At 44.9% G+C, this 21,467-nt stretch overlaps 1 protein-coding gene across 5 annotated transcripts in view; it reads right to left on the bottom strand.

Annotated features, from left to right (window-relative positions):
• LOC130594435 (microtubule-associated proteins 1A/1B light chain 3B) overlaps positions 1-20,945 on the bottom strand; it is a 38,422-nt gene extending 17,477 nt beyond the window's left edge. Inside the window, exons 1-4 of one of the 5 annotated variants that reach the window (XM_057400315.1) lie at positions 20,805-20,945; positions 17,977-18,032; positions 5,181-5,287; positions 2,392-2,452 (exon numbers count right to left, since the gene is read on the bottom strand). In XM_057400315.1, the coding sequence (XP_057256298.1) occupies positions 2,392-2,452; positions 5,181-5,287; positions 17,977-18,032; positions 20,805-20,844 (264 nt within the window). In that variant the 5' untranslated portion in view covers positions 20,845-20,945. Of the gene's footprint in view, positions 1-1,894; positions 2,453-5,180; positions 5,288-17,976; positions 18,033-20,804 lie in introns of those variants that run through there. The other 4 variants (XM_057400316.1, XM_057400320.1, XM_057400319.1 and 1 more) reach the window with 4 other exon arrangements.
• Between the last annotated feature and the right edge of the window lie 522 nt (positions 20,946-21,467).

Below are 21,467 nucleotides of genomic sequence, written 5' to 3'. Positions count from 1 at the left end.
GGGGGTTGGTTTGTTTAAAGGGGCTTCATCTGTGTGAGGGCTTCTCCTGCCTGGCACTTACCAGGGGCTTTTCTTTTTGATTCCTTTAATTGCTGCTGCTGTCTCTCCACCCATAGACATCTGGTTGTGAAGCACAGACTTGTGCTTGCAAATGCTCCGTTCCCAGCTGAGCCAAGGAAGCCAAGCTGCTCTGAAAGGATTTGTTACCAAGAGTATCTGTGGCCCAACTCTGGTGCCTACCCATGGCAACATCATGGGGGGACAAGCAGGGAAGCTTTGGCCCCTGTTCTGTAAGAAGGTGGCAGCTGAGCCTCTGGGCTCCACTCAGCCACCTCACATCAGCCCTCATGTGCTGACTGCAGAGCAAGGTATGGGTTGGGGGTGAGCAAGAGGAATTGCCACCTTGCTGTGTCCTTAAACCTTCTGTGGCTGGTGCCTGGGCTCATTCCAGAGGAGCAGAGTCCCACTTGTGAGAGCATAAGGATTCTGAAGCCATGAGGGAGAGGTAGGTCAAGCAGGAACAGCAAAATGGAGATATGCAGGCACACCCTGGGCTCAGTGATCAGCACCAGCAGGTCCTGTACCCTAAGTAAGCTGTCTAGAAATAACCACACGAGCTGTTGGGATGTAATCCATCTGTATTGGCACTGTATTAAGTTTAAAAAAGCAAAATTTGTACAGGAGTATCAATCATGTAATTACAAGTATGGTTGTCAGTTATGAGTTAAACAATTCCTTACACGAACAAAACTAAACATAGAACAAGCTGCATTTAAAAGTTTACATTGGAGTACAAACACAAAGAACAATAAAAAATCCCAAGTCCGTCAGCCTTGTGAGGGCAATGCGTGCAGAGATGTGTAGGTAGTACAAAGTGTACACCTTGCTGAGCTAGAGTGCTGAGGTGCAGTAGTAGTATTGCTTCTTTTTTCCCCCATTATAATAAATTAGCATCCAGTAACAGTTGCAGTTAGTTCACAGACACATAATATACATGAGTAATCTCATCCTGCTACGCTTCACTTGACAGCAACTCTAGAGGAGAAACACAGGTCCTACGCCATACTGTTTCTCTGCACAGGCTGCTTCCCTGCTCAGGACAGGCCTAATACCAGGATCTTCCCAATCCCATGCAAGTGGCAGGAAACATCAGTGATGGCAAAAATTATTTGCTCATCTCTGGACAGCAGCTCCTGGGGCTGAGCTGCTTCCAAAAGCCATTCTCCCTGACCCAAAACAAGTGCCAGACTGGTTAAGCAGCATGGGCTGGTAATTCCAGTGGCAGGTCCGAGTTTAGTGCTAGGTACAACAGGAGGGGTACAACAAAGCCATTGGAGGGCTTGAACATGCCAGCCCTGCCGACAGAAGGAGCGAAGACAGGTGCTGCTCATCTCAGCCAGCTCTGGCCTGCTCCATGGCTGGCCACACACATCCCAGCAGCCCCAGTGCTGCTAGCAGGTCCCTCCACTGACTCCTCCTGACAGGCTTTGCTGAGCAACGGAAGGGGCAAACCTCCGTGCTGGGGGGGGGGAAATCTTTAGGAAGCAAGCTCATATGAATGGTGTTTCACTGAACACACAGGAATTGGAAATTCATAACAGACTGGAGTTTATTTCAATGTTACCTGTCCATGTATGTATTTTACATTTAAACACTTCCTAAACCTACAATAAAGCTGTGGTGTTTGGTATGAGTATTTCAGAAACTGACACCGTTCCTACATTTGAGGTGCCACAAAAAACAGAGACAAAAAGAGTTGGACTCTCCCAGCTCACCTCAAGCGCTCGCCTTTAATCACTGCAGCACTGACACGAGTCTGACTGAGCTGCAGAAGACAAAGCTCCACTCTGGAACATTAAAACATATTTGCATAAGAAGCCTTCCCATTATTTAAAAAAAAGAAAGCTTTAAGGAATCAGGGATATTTTCTATAAAACTGTCACAGAACACTTTAGGTACTCCCTGGTGCCTGTTTGCTTGTTAAAAGTCAATCAAGTGTCCCTTTATTTGCAATGGTCACATGCACAATCGGGTTCCATTCATAAAGTCCAGAAATGTAAATGTGCCTGTGTGGAATATTACAGCAGGTTTCAAAGCTGGAGGCGCTCATCTATACTGTTTGTCACAAACAAAGCAAAGTAAGATGAGACACCTGCTAAAGCAAGACTGTGCTAAGGTACTGAGAGCATAGGTGACATCTGTTTCTTTTCCTGGGGAAGAGTGGGGGTGACAGCCAAGGGTAAACCAGAATGCTAGGCTAGAAACCACTTGCATGTCTTAGACGGAAGACTACACTCCAAAAGTCTCCTGAGAGGCATACACCATGTACAGGAATCCATCCTCATCCTTCTCGCTCTTGTACACCTCGGATATGGGTGTGGAAACACTCACCATGCTGTGTCCATTCACCAGGAGGAAGAACGCCTGGTTGGAGTTCAGCTGCAGGCGTCGCCTGTGAGGGAGAGGTTAGGGGAGCAGAGGAGGAAGGAGTGTGACAGTGATGACTTGGCATTTCCACACACTTCATAAAGGCTTTACAACAGATGGCAAAGCAAAGTCCTCCACCACTGGCAGCAGTAAGATGACCCCACACAAAGCAGCCCTGCCACTGGAGAAGGCATTTGCTTCCCACCTCAAAGTTCTACTAAGTTCAACTACTCAGCCCAGTCAGACATATCCACTGGCAGAAGCCCTTATTCCTCTAGAAAAGCTCCACTTGACAAGGCTTCTAAACTGAAGGGAAAAGGAGAAGCCAAGGTGATCCTGGTACAACCAGGGCCTGCAGGTCCTTGGGCTCACACCTTAGCTCATTAAATCATAGAATCATAAAACAGTGTTGGAAAGGACCTTATGATCATCTAGTTCCAACACCCCTGACATGGGCAGGGACACCTCACACTAAACCATCTCACCCAAGGCTTCATCCAACCTGGCCTTGAACACTGCCAGGGATGGAGCATTCACAACCTCCCTAGGCAAACCATTCCAGTGCCTCAGCACCCTTACAGTAAAGAACTTCTTATATCTAATCTAAACGTCCCCTAAGTTTGAATCTGTTACTCCTTGTCCTACCAGTACAGTCCCTAATGAAGAGTCCCTCCCCAGCATCCTCATAGGTCCCCTTCAGATACTGGAAGGTTGCTATGAGGTCTCCATGCAGCCTTCTCCAGGCTGAACAGCCCCAACTTTCTCAGCCTGTATTCATAAGGGAGGTGCTCCAACCCTCTGATCATCCTCATGGCCCTCCTCTGGACTTATTCCAACAGTTCTATGTCCTTTTTATGTTGAGGACACCAGAACTGTACACAACACTCCAGGTGAGGTCTCACAAGAGCAGAGTAGAGGGGCAGGATCACCTCCTTCGACCTGCTGGTCATGCTCCTTTTGATGCAGCCCAGGATACGGTTGGCTTTCTGGGCTGCGAGCACACACTGAAGCTGGCTCATGTTCATTTTCTCATCGACCACCACCCCCATGTCCTTCTCCACAGGGCTGCTTTGAATATCTTCTCTGCCCAACCTGTAGCTGTGCCTGGGATTGCTCCGACCCAGGTGTAGGACCTTGCACTTGGCATGGTTAAACTTCATAAGGCTGGCATCAGCCCACCTCACAAGAGTGTCAAGGTCCCTCTGGATGGCATTCCTTCCCTCCAGCGTATCGTCCGAATCACACAGCTTGGTGTCATCAGCAAACTTGCTAAGGGCGCACTCAATCCCACTGTCCATGTCAGCGATGCAGATGTTAAACAAGACTGGTCCCAACACCGATCCCTGAGGGACACCACTCGTTACTGGTCTCCAACTGGACACTGAGCCACTGACCACAACTCTTTCCAACCCTAACCATCCTATGATTCTATGTGGAGGTGCAACCAAAGAAAGAAGGAAAGAACAACATATCAAAAGAGCTTCCTGTCACTTCTGCTCGCTGCCGAGGGGCAGCAGCAGCTGGGAAAAAGGCTTTATTTAGCCTTCCAGACACAGCCCTGGAAAGGGACCCTTTGAAACCCAATCTCTCATTACCCCAAAGACACCAGGCTTGGAAAAGGCAGCAGCTACCTGAGGGCTGGGAAAGACAGGCCTTGCTATGCACAAGAGGGGCTGGCAGAAGACCAAGTCCAGCTGGTACGGAGTTATCTATTGACAACAAAGCCAAAGCAAAAAGGTGGGAAATATCCTTCAGCTTGCTGTTAACCTTTTTGCCCAGGGCCTTTAATATTTATGAGAAATTCTGGAAGACTTGAGAAATCTAGATCCTGCTTCCAAAACCCTATCTCATTTTCTTGCTCGTGTAAGAGCTGGGATTTGTTCGCAACAGACAGTTTCTGTACAAGCCTTAGAGACAGGGGATTGTTTGAACAACCTGGACAAGTCTCAGTTTTTACAGCTTATGGCCTCCAGGAACCAGCTCCCTGCTACACCATGACCAACAAAAAGCAAACTCTGGTTTGTTGCTAACATTCAAGTTTACCACTTCAGAACTTTTACTAATCAACGACTATTCCTTCTAAACCAGGAGAAATGCACTTCTAGCAGAAATTTTGACCACACAACTTCCACTCCATGGCTATTTTTCCTGCTCTTGTAAGCAAAGCTGCAGCACCAGAGTTGAGCAGTCCTCAAGCCACAGTCTGTGCAAACAGCCGGGACAAAGACACTAGTCTGAAGGGGTGTTTCTTCAGGCCTCAACATCATCATTGAGGGAAACCTCATTTCAGGATCAAAGGGTGCCAACATCTACCCTGAGCAATAGCTCAGAGCTCTGGCTGTGAGCTCGCACTCCCCCTCCAGTGGGTGGGAAGAGGCAGGAACTCCAGAGAGGGACTCCCAAGTGGAACACCAAGAAGGCAGACTAAAATAGCCAAGCAGGAAGGACTGAAGCACTGAGCTGGAGGCACCACTGTTAGATGGGGATTCACAGACCCAGACTCTCTCCTATGTCTCAGGGAGACAGTTATTTCTCTTGAAAGCAGACTAACAGCTCAGCAATTTTCAGAGGTTTGGGGTTTGTTTCCTGAAAAGCCAAAGGAAAAGTACCGATTCATCCTAATGATGATACCAAGGGCCCATTAGATGAATTTTCTATTTAAAGAGTTCCCAAATGCATACACCAGGTGGAGAATTAAGAAAGAAACATAGTCTTAGGCTGATGCAACTTACACTGAAATCACAGCATACTACCTGATAATTTTGATTAGCTCGCTCATGTTGACATGATCTGGCACCAGGAATTTGGTCTTATCCAAAACTGGAAGCTGCTTCTCTCCCTTGTACCTTTCAATGATCACCTAAGGAAAAACACAAAAAGAAAGGAGCAGAATATGTGAAAGGCAGAAACCGTGCCTGGTGCCTTCATCTCCCCCCTCCATTCTAAACACAACAAAGTATGAGCATTTATACTAAACTCCATTTCCCCTAATTTGTGAATGCAGCCTCTCACATCTGAAAAGAAACAATTACTATTGTCTTCATGTGCTCCTCTTGTTCTGTTCACAAGAGTCACTGCTCAAAGGGGGAACAAACAGGGATTTAGCAGCACACATTCACAGCTTCAGTGCAGTTTTAGAACTGCAGTTAATTTGCTGGAATCATTTAATCTAGCATTGAATTGCCCAGCAACAAGGAAACCCATGATTTGTAGAAAAACGCTAAGAACTCACCAACAAAGTTTAAGTTGACAAGCATGTATTCTTTATTGCGGCACCAGGAAACACAGGAGATAGCTCCTCCAAGAGTGTCTCACTCAAGCACAAAACAAGCCATGATTATATCATCATCAAACATATATATTCTTTCCATTACATGCATATTCATAAAACTACTTATACATGACATCACTCTTCTAGAAAATTCCTCCCGCATGCACACAAGAATGTGGTAGTGGTCTTTGGGACTCCTGGTGGACATTTCTTCATCATCTTCCTCTTCATCACTTGGTCCTTTGGCTGAACTTTGGAGTTGGCCAGTCTTGTCCGTTTGCCAGCTCCTTAGTTGGTTCTAACTGGTTTCCCTAAACATTAACTGAAGGGTTCTCTTCCTTATCACTATTATAGAGTCTACCTGGGGTCCAGGTCACTTAGTTATAAGCAAAAGGTTCATTCTATAACAAGCTATCCTTCATTCTATCTTTCTTGTTCTTTCCCCATTCACCCAAGAAAAAGATAAAGCACACTTCACTCTAGCACATTACAATGGCTGATTAGGAGCTTGGGCTGCTACAGAAGTCTGCAAATTCAAGCAGTTTTCACTAGAATTTCACCACTTTACAGACTTCTCTTTCTAAGAACTACACCTCCAGATTAGTATGTGATTCCATTCACCTCCCACTGTAACTCGAATGCATGAGAGAAAGCTACTTTTGAAGACTATAAAACCTCAAAGGAAAGAACTTTCTCCTCCTTAATCTCAAGACAGCACGCTTAGGAACCACTAATTCCATCAAGATTGCTAAGTAGTAAATACCAAATTCACAAGGAAGTTGCAGATTTGCCAATTTAAGCAGCACCCTGCCCAGCAACTGTATGTAGCTCCTGCTTTTAAGAAATGATCTCAGAATTTGTGCACTCCTGCTTCCACATCCATGTGGGGTTTGTTGTTTCTAAAGCAACGGTAGCAACGTGACATCATCCGCTTGGATCATTTCCATGCTTACAGGGCCTGGCTGTGTTGATATTCAGAATCTGCACAGATTAAGAGATAGCAAGCCAATTTAATTATTTCGGAGAAAGACTTCCTTACAGCAGTATAAATAATTGCTGGCTAATTCTGGAAAAAAAAACCCACACCATTATTTTTAAAAAAGCAGACCATAACCAATAGATAATATTTCCAACAGCAAAATGAAGGATATTGACAGCATGGGAGGGATTTACCAGCTAGCGTGACACTGCCATTTTATCTCAAAGCTAGGACACAGACAGGCAACTCCAGCAAGCCTCCAAGTATCCCAGCAGGCCTCTGCCATCACTGGGAGTTTGCATCACTGTATCTTCACCAAGTTGTATAGGTCCCTTTGAATTTTTGCTAGTAGTATATCTGTGGCTGACTTAAAATGAGAGCTTTGCTATAATCCAGTGGCTTTACATCTGTGATCACAGAGCTTGGGGACTACAGTGATCTGTGAAAGGTGGGTGTAAAAGCATGAGCAGATGGTTGAAGGAGGTGATCCTGCCCCTTTACTCTGCCCTCGTGAGACCTCGCTTGGAGTATTGTGTACAGTTTTGGTGTCCTCAACATAAAAAGGACATGGAATTGTTGGAACAAGTCCAGAGAAGGGCCACGAGGATGATCAGGGGACTGGAGCACCTCCCGTATGAAGATAGGCTGAGAAAGCTGGGGCTGTTGAAACAAGGGGGCACAAAATCACAAAATGGAATATAGAAACCTTTAGAATTAGTTTTAAGTAATGTTAAGCTTGATGGCTTTGTAACAGTAGCAATGGAAAATTACTGAGGTGCATGATACATAGAGAAAAAAATAGAGTACAGCTAGAGAACATACTGAGAATTCTCACAAGATAAATCGTTATAGCTGACATAGTTTTAAGAAAAAACAGTCTAGAAGAACAGGACACAGGATAGGGAGTATCCGGGAACTGCAGGTGTCCGGGATGGGCTACAGTTAAACTAACTGATAAGTAGGAGGATAGGAGGATTATTATGTCTCTGGTGCTAATGAACCAATTAAACTGATATGAGCATCTACTGCATGTGCTTCAAAGGCTGCCAGAAGTGATGAAGATTGTTGGAAGAAGTAAACGACCCTCAGAGACCACCACCACAATTCTGTACACATGCGGGGAACTTTCTGGAAAATGATGTAATCCATACGTAGCCTCATGACTATGTATGTATGCCCAGTGGCTATAAAAGGACGGCTTGTGTGGCAATGGGGAGACACATGTTAGGAGGAGCTATCCCCCGTGTCTCCCGGCGCCGCAATAAAGAATACCTGCTTGTCAGCTTGAAAACTTTGTTGGCAAGTTTGTTCATGGAGTTTTCTCCGAATCAATTTGGCACCCCAGATGGGACCCTCTCTGCTTGGCTGCCGGACCCGCTGAGAACAGGGCTCCCTAGGGCCCTCAGGAATTTTTCCAGGAGGGACCCCTCAACTCATTTGGATCACTGCGGGAGCAGACAAAGATCATCTCATAAAAGGTATTCTTTTCTTTTATATAGTTTGTAAGGTGCAGGGGGCATCTCGGTTTGGTAAATTGGTAAGCGTACGCATGGTTTGGAAGCCTTCCGTAAATCGAGAGAGGAAATCTCGTAGGTAAAGGCGTATACCCGGCTGCTAGCCTCTGTTTGGTATACACCCACAAGAAGCAGGGGGCATCCTGTGGTTTGGGTCCTGCAAGACGCAGAGGGTGTCTTGTAGAAAAGGTTTTGTATTTTACTGGCATACACCCATAAGAAGCAGGGGGCTTCTTGAGGTTTGGGTCCTGAAAGATGCAGGGGGTGTCTTGTGGAAATGGTTTTGGATCTTGCTGGTATTTATTTTGTGGCTTGTTACATTAAGGATATTGGTCTTGTGATTTTGGTATCAGTGACAGGATGTTGTAACTAAGCAGGGGGCATCTTGTGGTTTGAGTCCTACAAGACTCAGGGGGTGTCTTGTGGAAATGGTTTTGTGTCCAGTGTGCTATCAACAGCCCATAAGGGATTTGATTCAGTGATGCTGTCAGCGTGGGTCCCTGAATAGGTTAGTCGAATCACCCTCCGATACAGTGGGCTCTCCAGTACGTCCCACAGTGGGACGCAGACAGGCTGGTCGGGCACAAGGGTCTCGTCCTTCTTGGGACACTGACAGGCTGGTCAACTATAAAGGGGTCAAGGACCCCCCCCATTAATGTTACAATATTTTGTGGCTTGTTACAGTAATGATTTTGGTCTTCTGATTTTGGTACTGGTGACAGGATGTTTGTCCTGGGTTCAGCAGTAGCAGTCATTTTTCTCCTCCTTGGTAGCTGGTGTAGTGCAGTGTTCTGACTTTCGGCTCGGGAACAGAGCTGATAACAAGGATGTTTTGGTTTGGCCAAGGACTTTGTGAGCCTCATGCTCTGCCAGGGAGGAGGGGAAGCCAGGAGGAAGCAGAGACAGGACACCTGACCCAAACTGACCAAAGAGGTATTCCATACCACAGCACGTCATGCCCAGGAGGTAACTGGGAGTTAGCCGGAAGGGCTGGGAGACTGCAGGGTTGGAGGAGGTATCGGGCAGAGCTTGGTCGGGCTGAGGGGGGCGAGTTATCGGTCAGCTGGTGCTGAGGTGTTGTATTCTCTTCCCTTGTTATTTCCTTTATCATTATTATCATTGGTGGTAGCAGTAGTGATCTGTGTTATACCTTAGTTACTAAACTGTTCTTATCTCAACCCGTGGGAGTTGCATTCTTTTCAATTCTCCTCTCCATCCCTCCAAGAGCAGGGGGAGGGCAAGAAAGGGGGAGGAAGTGAGCGAACGAATTACCTGACTGTGTTTAAACCACGACAATGTTATAACTGTGTTATTAACTGTTGTGTGTTTGGTTGAATTTTAGTCTCTGTCTCAAGTGTTGTAACTGTGTGGAGTGTGTCTGTGTGATCCCGTTTGTGTATGTGTGTGTGTGAATGTGAGACTGATAATTTAAGAAACCACCCGGAGTGACAGACTGAATGCAAAATTACTATAGTTCCGCCAGATCCCTTAATTTTGGCTTTGGAAAAGGACAGGCAAAAACTGAAAGTTAAGCTGGAGAGATGTTGTTCAGCCTGTGATATTGGGGAAAGATGTTTAAAGTTAAAAAACAGTAATCAGGAAGATAGGTTGGAAAATCATGTATCACAGGTACCTCTGAGAGCATCTGTCCTATCAGATATCGATAAGGAGGAAGAGATTGCTGTCACTGGCAACAAGTGGCACATTCACATTCAGAGTTAAGAAGGGGTTAAACCAGAAGTGCTGTTGCAGAGGCAGGCATCTGCAGCTCCTGCACAGCAGGGTGAGCAGCTGTGAGGAAAAAAAAAAGGGAAAACCAATGGGGAAAGGGGGGGGAGCTCGCGAAGCTCCTGTGTTTGAGCGTGGGAGGAGGGATGACGGGCAGAGGTTGGGGGAGTGGGCTCTTCTTCGGAACCAGATCGGTGTGCGTGCTATGGGGTGTTTGGACGTTGGAAGTGAGACTGCCCTGGGGGGGGGAGGGGGCAGTGCCATGGGGTGGCTCCGGTGACTGAATTGGAACTAGACTGACAGGGACATGGGGAATCTACCCTAGCAGATCCACTGATTAGATTAAAACTACAGACTAGAGGAAATAAAGGGGAATTTTAGGAATTTTAGTGGATACAGGAGCAACTTATTTGGTGTTAAATCAGAGAGAAAAGAATTTGTTACAGATATGGGAGCTACTGGCCACCAAGAAAAAGCCTGGGGAAAAAAAAAAAGCATTCTTTCTGAAACCTTTAAAGTACAAATTGGGAAAACAAATAGGAATGCATAAATTTTTATGCATGCCAAATTCTCTACAATCTTTATTAGGGTGAGAAGCAACATTTAAAGAAGGCAAAATGGAATTTAGAGTTAAAAACAATCAATTAATTGCAGTTTTGAGTTTATCTTTAATTCAACAGAAAAGCGAAAAGGAGGACCTCCCTGAAATAGAAGAAATCCTTAATCAGGTATATGTGGGAGTATGGGCGTCTGAAGTTCCAGGTAAGGCAAAAAAATACTTTGCCTGTTAAAGTGGAAATAAAAAAGGGGGGCCTGCCCAATTAGAATAAAACAGTATCCCTTAAAATCAGAAGATCAAAGGGAATAAAAAAAAATCATTGATAAATTTTAAAATATAGATTATTAATTGAATGTGAATTGGAATATAATACTCCTATCTGGACAGTAAAGAAATATGATGGAAAAAGGTGCAGATTGGTTCACGATATCAGGGTAATCAACAAAATTGCAGAGGATATTTGTCCAGTAGTAGCTAATTCGTATGATTTATTGACTAAATATTGAATAATAATCAGAAATGGTTTGCCATCCTGGATTTAAAGGACACTTTCTTTTGCTTACCACTGGCCAAAGAAAGCCAAAATTATTTGTTTTCAAATGAGAAAATCTTGACACAGGTAAAAAAACTCAATTAACTTGGACAGTATTACCTCAAGGGTTTTAAAACAGTCCATCAATTTTTGGAAATCAGTTAGCATGAGAATTAAAATCATGAAAGCCACCTGCTCGGACAGGGACTCTGTTACAATATATGGATGACCTGTTAAATGCTACAGAAACAAAGGAAGAATGTGTCTAGTGGACAGTGGAATTATTAAACTTTCTAGGACTGAATGGTTATCGACTATCCAGACAAAAGGCCCAGCTAATCCAAACCCGAGTTTCCTACCTAGGATATGAAATAACAGGAGGACAGAGAGAACTTGGAACTGCCAGAAAAGAAGCCATTTGCCAGACTACATGGCCATCAACCGTCAAGGACCTCCGGGCATTCCTGGGAATGACAGGATGGTGCAGACTTTGGATCCATGATTATGGTGTTCTGGTAAGACCACTGTATGAACTGTTGAAGGGAAACCTTCCCTCTTTGGACTGGACTGATAAAGCAGAGGAGGCTTTTAGAAATTTAGAGGTAATGAGAGCTCCAGCTCTGGGACTTCCGGATGTGGCTAAACCGTTTTGGCTATATTACTATGAAAAACAAGGAATATCCTTGGGGGTCCTTGCTCAGAAACTAGGATCATACAGAAGGGCAGTGGTGTATTTTTCAAAACAGCTGGATGAAGCGAGCAAAGGATGGCCCAGATGCCTAAGGGCTGTGGCAGCAGTCGTCATGAATATTGAAGAGGCTCGCAAATTCACCTTGGGACAAAAGATTACTGTGCTAGTGTCCCATGTAGTATCAGCAGTCCTGGAACAGAAAGGAGCCCACTGGTTATCTCCTTCAAGTTTTTTAAAATACCAGGCCACCATTGTAGAACAGGGTGATACAGAATTGTGATCACTAACGTTGTGAATCCAGCATCTTTTTTGCAGGAACAATCGACAGAACCCCTAACACACGACTGTTTGACCACCATAGAGACTGTATATTTGAGCCGACCAGACTTGAAAGACAAACCTCTGGAAGACGCTGATTCTTGGTTTACTGATGGTAGTAGCTTCAGGAAAAAGGGTAAACGAAAGGCAGGATATGCCGTTACCATCACTTCAGAGGTAATAGAAGCTAAACCTTTACCTGCAAACACCTCTGCCCAGAAGGCAGAAATAATAGCATTAATGAGAACCCTGGAATTGGCTAAAGATAAAAGGATAAATATTTGGACTGATTCTAAATATGAATTTGGTGTGGTACATGCACATGGTGCTATCTGGTAAGAATGAGGACTTTTGTACACACAAGGGAAACAGATTAAATATGCTACAGAAATTCTACAATTACTGGAAGCTGTTCAGCTACCTGAAGAAGTAGCTATTATGTACTGTAAAGGACATCAACAAGGTGACTCTGATCAGGAAATTGGAAATAATTTGGCTGATTCTGAAGCCAAACAAGCAGCTGAACAATCCCAAATCATGTCCTTAATCCCTGACAGCAAACTAACAATTGATAAATCTAAACCTAGGTATTCAAAAGAGGATAGAAAATTGATTTAGGATCTAAAGGGACAGGAAAATAAAGAGGATTGGGCTCAAATACCTGATGGGTGAATTGTAATCCCCTATAACTAACTCTGGAAGTTAGTTCAGGAACAAAACAATGTCAGTTAGAACATAATAAAACTCATTGGGGTAGCAACTCTTTGTATAAATATTTAGACAAACAAATTGTAGGAAGGAATCTATACACCACAGTTCAATTAATGATGTCTTAAGAATAATCCTAAAACTGAAAACAGAAATCAAATTGGGACAATTGGGAGAGGAAGTTTTCCGGGACAGCAGTGGCAAACAGATTTTTCTGAATTACCAAGAAAAGGGGGTTATCCATATTTTTTGGTGTTAATGGTTAATTTTTCAGGCTGGCCAGAAGCATTCCCTTGTAGGACAAATAATGCAAGACAGGTGATTAAAACATTATTAAATGAAATAATACCTGGTTTTGGAGTACCAGAGGCAATTTCCTCAGACTAAGGTTCACACTTTAGTGCAAAATTGTCACAAGAAATTAGCAAAAAAATTGAAATTGATTGGCAACTACATGTTCCATATAGGCCTCAGGCCAGTGGGCAAGTAGAAAAGATGAACCATCTGATTAAACAACAGATTAGCAAAATATGTCAGGAAATGAATTTATATTGGCACCAGGCGTTACCACTGGCTCTATTAAGAATTCGAACTAAACCTCGGTCGAAAGAAGAGGTCAGTCCATTTGAGATTTTGTATGGAAGACCATATCAGTCCCAGTTTAAAGGAGAAAGTCTTCAGGAAGTGGGAGAAGGCTATCTCCAACAGTTTCTGATCAATCTGAGAAAACAATTGGAGGAGATAAATAAGAGAATAGTAGGGACAAGAGCAAGAGGTTTGGATTATCCGATTCACCCTTTCAGACATGGAGACTGGGTTTATGTTAAGAATTTTTCAGGAGAGTCTCTACAGGAGAAGTGGAGCGGACCATACCAGATATTACTGACCACCTTTACAGCAGTGAAGATAAAGGAATGACCTGCTTGGATACATTATTCAAGAATAAAGAAAGCACCAGAGCCAGAGAAGACATGGCGGATCAAGCCTTCAGGACCCTTATGTATGAAATTACATCGGTCATAATTTGGACTCATATGATAACTGGTGCACAATCTTGGGACCAGAATTTATATCTGAAATGAGTGCAGAATGTTACTAATGTTTTAATAGTAGTGACTGTTGGGTGTGTGCACAGTTGCCTAAATCAGGAGAAAGCCTGGATCTCCCATTAATTGGAGTTCCAATTCCTAACACTGTCTCATGGACAAATTTGTGGGTGAACACTAGCAATCTGTATTTGAAGGAAAGGTTAAAATTTGGCATAGTTAATCCTAATCCAGGTAATAAATATTACACCTGCACACAAAGATATATTACACCAGGAACCAGGGTAAGAAATCTTGCTTAAATACCATAGATGTAGGTCACCATTCAAATTGCATGGTATCATAGTTCAGTGGTGGCCCATTCCTAAAAAGGATGGTATTGGTTATGTGGAAAAAATGCTTATAAGACTCTACCCCCAGCTGGAAGGGGGCATGCACCTTAGGTGCTGTAATACCCAATTTTACTATTATCGACAGATATCCTTCTGGGACCTGGATTAGAAGTTTTGCTAAACGGATTAAGCGAGGGTTTAACCCTATTACCGAACGGCATAGAGCATTTCATAGTTTTGTAAGAGGGCTAATTCCATCTTTGGGAGTAAGTGAATTAGAGAAGGCAATTGTAAATATCTCAGCAACCATAGAGGAAATGGAAAGTAAAACCATTGATATAATTCAGGCAGAACAAGAAGAGATAACCAGCCTGTCTAAAGTGGTATTACAAAACTGAATAGCTCTAGACATGTTACTGGCATGACAAGGAGGGGTTTCTTCCATAATCAATGAAAGTTGTTGTTCCTATATAGACCGAAGTGGCAGAATCGAAACAGATCTTGAGGAAATTTGGAAACAAACTAAGATATTTCATGAAATGGCCAGGGATGACACCTCCTGGGGTTTTGAAGGAATATGGAAAAAGTTAACTTCATGGTTACCCAATCTCTCCTGGTTGAGGCAACTGGTTGCAGGAATATTGATGTTAATTATTGTAATATTGATTACTTGTGGTATGATACAATTTTCCCTCTGGTGTTGCAAACAGTCTATGATTGGAAAAGGAATGAAATTAAGCACCAAGTAGAAATGATAAATTATTTCAAAAAGAATTTTGACGGTAATGGTAATAAACAAAATGTTGCAAAAGAATTTGCAAAAGGACAGAAAAAGAGGGGAACTTGAAACAAGGGGGCACAAAATCACAAAATGAAATATAGAAACCTTTAGAATTAGATTTAAGTAATGATAAGTTTGATGGCTTTGTAACAGTAGGAATGGAAAATTACTGAGGTGCATGATACATAGAGAAAAAAAATAGAGTACAGCTAGAGAACATACTGAGAATTCTCACAATATAAATCGTTATAGTTGTGACATAGTTTAAGAAAAACAGTCTAGAAGAACAGGACACAGGATAAGGAGTATCTGGGATCCGCAGGTGTCCAGGATGGGCTACAGTTAAACTAACTGATAAGTAGGAGAATAGGAGGATTATTATGTCTCTGGTGCTAACGAACCAATTAAACTGGTATGAGCATCTACTGCGCATGCTTCAAAGGCTGCCAGAAGTGATGAAGATTGTTGGAAGAAGTAAACAACCCTCAGAGACCACCACCACAATTCTGTACGCATGTGGGGAGCTTTCTGGAAAATGATGTAATCCATACGTAGCCTCATGACTATGTATGTATGCCCAGTGGCTATAAAAGGACGGCTTGTGTGGCAATTGGGGTGACACACATTAGGAGGAGCTATCCCCCGTGTCTCTCGGTGCCGCAATAAAGAATACCTGCTTGTCAGCTTGAAAACTTTGTTGGCAAGTTTGTTCCTGGAGTTTTCTCCGAATCACTCTTCAGCCTGGAGGAGAGAAGGCTGCGTGGAGACCTCATAGCAGCCTTCCAGTATCTGAAGGGGGCCTATAAGGATGCTGGGGAGGGACTCTTCATTAGGGACTGTAGTGACAGGACAAGAGGTAATGGGTTCAAACTTAAACAGGGGAAGTTTAGATTAGATATAAGGAAGAAGTTCTTTACTGTGAGCATGGTGAGGCACTGGAATAGGTTGCCCAAGGAAGTTGTGAATGCTCCATCCCTGGCAGTGTTCAAGACCAGGTTGGACAGAGTCTTGGGTGACATGGTTTAGTGTATGATGTCCCTGCCCATGGCAGGGGTGTTGGAAGTAGATGATCTTAATGTCCTTTCCAACCCTAACTGTTCTATGATTCTATAAAAGCAATCTTTGGTCAGGAAACAGGATTTGTTAGGAAAGGGCCTTTTGGGAAAACTACATTCCAGAAAAGTAAAAAAAAAAAACCCTCTGCTGTAAAATAGAACTTGTTCCCATGCCCAACAGCACAGTAAAACAGCAGCAGCAGATTTGAGATGAAACATTTTAAAGCTGAACAGAAGCTGAAAACCTTTCGGTTTCTATCCAACATGGAAGCAACAGCTGCTTTGTTAATGAAGTTGTACTGGAAGTGCAGACAGTTTGCAAGCAATCTGCTCACAGCAGAATTTCTGTTGCAGAATGACTCTAAGAGCAGGACCATAGAGCCCTGGAGGACTGTGCGAGCAAGGCAGGGGGTGGCCCCCACAGGTAACCGGAAACCGGACATGGGAGGAGAATGTGGAGGAAGCTGTGTGGGTCTAACCAGTACTGTTGTGAATACGAGGAGTGGCTGAATACCACTCCTATATAAGTGAACTGCGTCACAAATAAAGTAGAAGTTTGCTTATCACCCATATTGGGTTGGCCTGTCTGCTTCTCCTCGCCGCTTACAAATTTCCACTCACAGGGATCATCTGCTCTCATCACTGAGTACCAAAGGCTGATACATCCAATACAGTTCTCTCTTCCATCCCCCAAGATCTCCTATGACCACCCCTGTTCCAGGAATATGTATTTATTGCTTACTGCAGTGACAGCCATCACAAAAAGCCCACCAGCTGCAAAGAACTCATCATCAATAGAACATGATCCATGCATTTTGCTTCCTAGGATGCTTTACTTTGCATTTGTAACCTCTAGGGTGCCATAAGTAAATGAAAACAAATATTCAGGCAGCATTTGGAGATGACCAGCTGAAGAATAAGAAGGTGAGGGCTGATCTCTTCAAGGTAAGGGGTTTAATAGCCAAGCAGCATTCTGGGCCCTCAAGCACAAGCCCATTTCCCAGAAGACAAACATTTCTGTCTGTCCTGGGTTCAGCAGTAGCAGTAATGTTTCTCCTTCTTGGTAGCTGGTGCAGTGCTGTGTTTTGACTTCCAGCCTGGGAACAGTGTTGGTGAAGTTGATGTTTTCGGTTGTTGCTAAGCGATGTTTACCCTGACCAAGGACTTTGTGAGGCTCATGCTCTGCCAGGGAGGAGGGGAAGCTGTGAGGAAGCAGAGATGGGCTGCCTGACCCAGGCTAGCCAAAGAGGTATTCCATACCACAGCACATCATGCCCGAGGGGGGGGGGGGGGGTAACTGGGAGTTACCCGGAAGGACACAGGCTTCCGGGTGGGACTCGTTTCTTGGAGGGTGGTATCGTATTCTCTTCCCTTGTTATTTTCTCTTATCATTGTTGTCGTTGGTAGTAGCAGTGGTGATTTGTGTTGTACATTGGTTGCTGGACTGTTCTTGTCTTAACCCGTAGGAGTTGCACTCTTTCCATTCTCCTCCCCCTTCCTCTGGGAGCGGGGAAGGGGAGAGCCCCGGGGGGGGAGGGGGGGGCGGGCCTCGATTGCTCTCAGCCTGGCACCACTCACTGGGAGTGAGTGCACAAGTTGTCTGGCTAGGGTTTAAACCACAACACTGTCTCAGCACAGATTGGTGATAAAAGGTGGATCTGTCTCTACATTTCTGTGCATTCTCCTTGGTTAGCCCCTGCAGACTCTTCTATTGGAGAAGAAAAACACTGAGATGAGGAGAGCTGAACACTCAAGGGAATCTCAGAACCAAGCCAGGGTATAGTTTTCTTTAAGTTACAATACACAACTACAATACACAGGAAACCCCACTTCCTCCAGTCCCAGCTAGCACCTTGCTCTGCTACACCAACTGCTGGCTACTCATTTTAGATTGTTTCTGAAATCCAGGCTTAGCGACCCTGAGCAGCCAAACTTTCATCTGGTCTCATCAGGACAGCACTTTCACATGTTTCTGACTACTAAAAGGAATATGAGACTGGAAATTGAAGTGAAAAATGAAAAGAACCAGACTTACCGGTATTTTAGTTGGGTGCTGCTCTCGAATCAGCTTTACATCTTCCACTCTTTGCTCTGTAAGAGATTTATGAAAAGTCTGTTCAAAAATCCACACTTAATGCTGTTATTACCTTATTGCTCCACCACTGAAGACTGCATGTTAGCAAAAGCAAATTCAGGAAAAGAAGTTTTCAAATGGAACAGCACTGTCACAAGTAAAACCTCTCCTGTGACTGATGACACTTTGCTCTTAAACCCGTGACAAGTAGTACATGCACACTACCTGGGAATCCTAGAAAGCATTGAAGGAGACAGCTTCCTCCCCACACACCCCTCATTTTCTGCCCACTAAAGTAAACATTTAATCTCAAATTTATGGCACCAAATTACACCGCCCAAGTGAATGACTAAGTATTCTGTACAATTTCTATGAGATCCCAGAAGAGGAAATAGTAAACAATTATGTGAGAGCTGAAACAAGCCAAAGCCTGGCAGCATCATCTTACCCTGTGCGTTCTGGTATTACCAAATTACAGTTTTCTGTTTTGATTATGCTGCACCCATTGTTGCAGAAGCCATTGGTAGGTTCTTCTGTACCTAGACATTGCATTACTCCCTGTGCCAGTTTTCAGGATAAAGTTTGCCTCTCAGGCATAAATATTAATAGCACAGATATTATAAACCAGGCTAAAGTACATGTCCCAGGCAAAATAAATAGGTGCAGTTGCTTTTAAAGTCATCTGCTTATACCCTGCCTACTTTCAGATTCAGCAAACTCAATTTTAACCTCACCAGTCCTTTTCAGAGGGTCAGGGCTTTCCAGGTCATCTCCATCTTATAAACACCTCTCAGAGAGGAGATTTAATGTTGCATCACAGTTTTAACAGACACTCAGCTAGGGAAAAGTGCTTCTCATAGGAGAGGAAGAGCTTAGATCAGCACCCATCAGCCCAACCCGCTGCTGGTATGCTAATGCACAGGACACATTACCTGTCCCGTTGCTCAGCAGTAACATCACTCAGCTCTCCATTAGTCTATATTAAATTTGGGTGCATGAAATACATCCATGTGCCTTTTTACAAGCCTGGTTAAGGATATGCAACTCCCGTGAATCACAGTTTTGAGCTGGAGATGAATCAAGCTGAACTAAGGCAAGGAGCATGCAAAGCCTTCACCTGACTGCAGGACTGAGAACCTGAAAGCCATTCTGCTTCACATCCCACAGGGCAAGCCACGCTCTTACAGACCAGCATTAACACACCAAGGGCAGAGGCAGAGATTACTAGCTAATTAAAATACTTTCGAAGATCAACCAGAAACACAAGAGATACAGGGAGGAATGAGACCAACCATCAACCTAGAAAGCACAGGGTTTGATTAACTTTGCAACCGAAACAGCTTTGTTCACTGCAGTGTTATTCAACAGAACTCCCTGGAATAGCAGGAACATAAACCGGACAAGTCATTGAGATTATTGTATATGGCATGCTCAAAATCAGGCTTCAGTCAGCTACAGATAAACACTGTTCTCTGATGATATTAATTGCAGTGGCAACTGCTTGGCTACCATCCTAGCTGAATTTAATACCTGCAATAGAGGCTGTTGACAGGCGATGGGGTCAACAATAGTTTTGGAAGACTCCAAGAAAAGGGGCAGCTTAAACAAAGACTTTGTTAGATCAAAATTCTCTCTCTTTCAGTGCAGAGAATGGCTTATGGCAAAGGGTGAGCACACCGGAAAGCTCCCTTAAGCTGCGTGACTTTAACCCAAAAACAGAAGGAACAGAAAATCTGGATCAATTACTTCCATCAACTCTATTTTACATATGGGATTTTATAGTTCACGCAGAAATAGGTTACGCTGCCAGTTCTTGTTATCCTCGGAGCATTTCAGCCTACCTCAATGACACACATGAACAGATACCAAGCTCTTTGATTGCTTTGGTCCCATCCTAAGCATAGAAAGAAGTGTTGGCACCGCTCTGTCAAGGCTGTTCCTTCTAGAAAGGGACTAATCTCATTTCCCTAGCCATCATTACACAGCTCTTTTCAATGCCTTGATAGTTTTCAATAACTAAATGGAGACAGAAGGCATACATCTCGGTCCACTCATGGCTCCCCGGGTAGAGAATTCCTCACCCCACGCCAAATACCAAACTTCAAGTGGAGCTTAATTATCCTCTTAATAGCACAGATGAGGCTGGATGCTGAGCAGACACATCGGGAAGGACGGGCAGGCCCAACTCCTGGCACACAACTTAAAGCTCCTGGGAATTTTGCAGTCGATAATGGATGATGTGAAGAGGCCATCTCCCCATCCCAAACCCTTCTCCCAACGCAGAGCTCACCCTGACACAGCTCTGTGTCCACCTCCACACCTCACTCATCACCCCCGGACACCCGAAACAGAACCCTAGCACAAGCTCTCAGGCTCGCCCGTCTTATCGGCGCGCGGAGGCAGGCCCGGGGTGTGTTTCCATCTCAGTGCTGAGCAGGGCTGTGACTCCCCTTCCACCCCAGCACCAGGGATACCCGCGCAGCCCTCGGCGGAGCGGCACGACGACGCCGGTGATCGGAGCAGGGAGGCCGGGCCCGCTCCGGCCGCTGAGCCCCGCTGTCAGCAGAAGCCGGCCCCAGCCTGGGCTGCTCGGAGATCTCATAAGCTCCTACTCAGACCTGTCCCCTCCCCGCTTCGCCTATCCCTCCATCCTGCAGCCAGGGCAGCAGCCGCCACCAGCCTGCCCCGCCGGCCGCCTCCGAGCGACGAGGCCCAGAGGGTACAGGGGCAGCCGGCGGGCTCTGTCAGCGACCCGACCCCGCCGCATCCCTTTCCGGGGGGGGGCTCACCGAAGGTGCGGCGCTGCTTGAAGCTCTTCTCCGAGGGCATGACGGCGGCTTAACACAGCGACGGCAAACAACCCTTAATACCGACGCCCGCCACCGCCAGCGACTCCACCGTCAGCTGACGCCGCGCGTCACGGCGAGGCGGGGCAGGCACGGCTGCGGCGACATCTTGAGTGTGGCGGGATGGGCCGCCTGTCGCCGCCCGGCTGGGTGCTGCGCCCCGGTGCATGGTCCCGCGGAGTGCGTGGTCACTCTTTCGAGCTCTGTCACGTTCCTGCTCGGTGACACAGCAATGACTGTCTCAGAGAGCCCTGCCACTGTAACCCCATAGCCATGGCTGTCTCAGAGAGTGTCACCAAAAGTCGGGAGAATAAAACTCCTTAACACCAATGTATCATTAAGAAGCAGGCATTATTTATTGCAGCGCTGGGTGGGTGCTAGGTGGAATTTCCACAAATCAAGCACATCCCATGCTGATTTCGTCCATTATATTTATACACAAAAATTACAAGGTAGTACACTCCCAGTTACAATGATTGGTTAGTGATTTATGTACAATTATAATATCTGCAGTGTCATTCTCTTCTGTCACTATGCTTGTGTGGGGGAAGGGTCTTCTCGATCTGTGGGTGCGTTTCTTCCTATTATAATGAAAGCAGTTTACTT

Source organism: Pezoporus wallicus, unplaced genomic scaffold (genome assembly GCF_028554395.1).
Source record: "Pezoporus wallicus isolate ANWC-B61680 ecotype Strahan unplaced genomic scaffold, APGP_CSIRO_Pwel_v1 contig_3048, whole genome shotgun sequence".
In the NCBI taxonomy this organism is placed as follows: Eukaryota; Metazoa; Chordata; class Aves; order Psittaciformes; family Psittacidae; genus Pezoporus; species Pezoporus wallicus.
The sequence above is the reverse complement of the archived record's forward strand: the minus strand, read 5'-3'. Positions and strand labels throughout refer to the sequence as shown.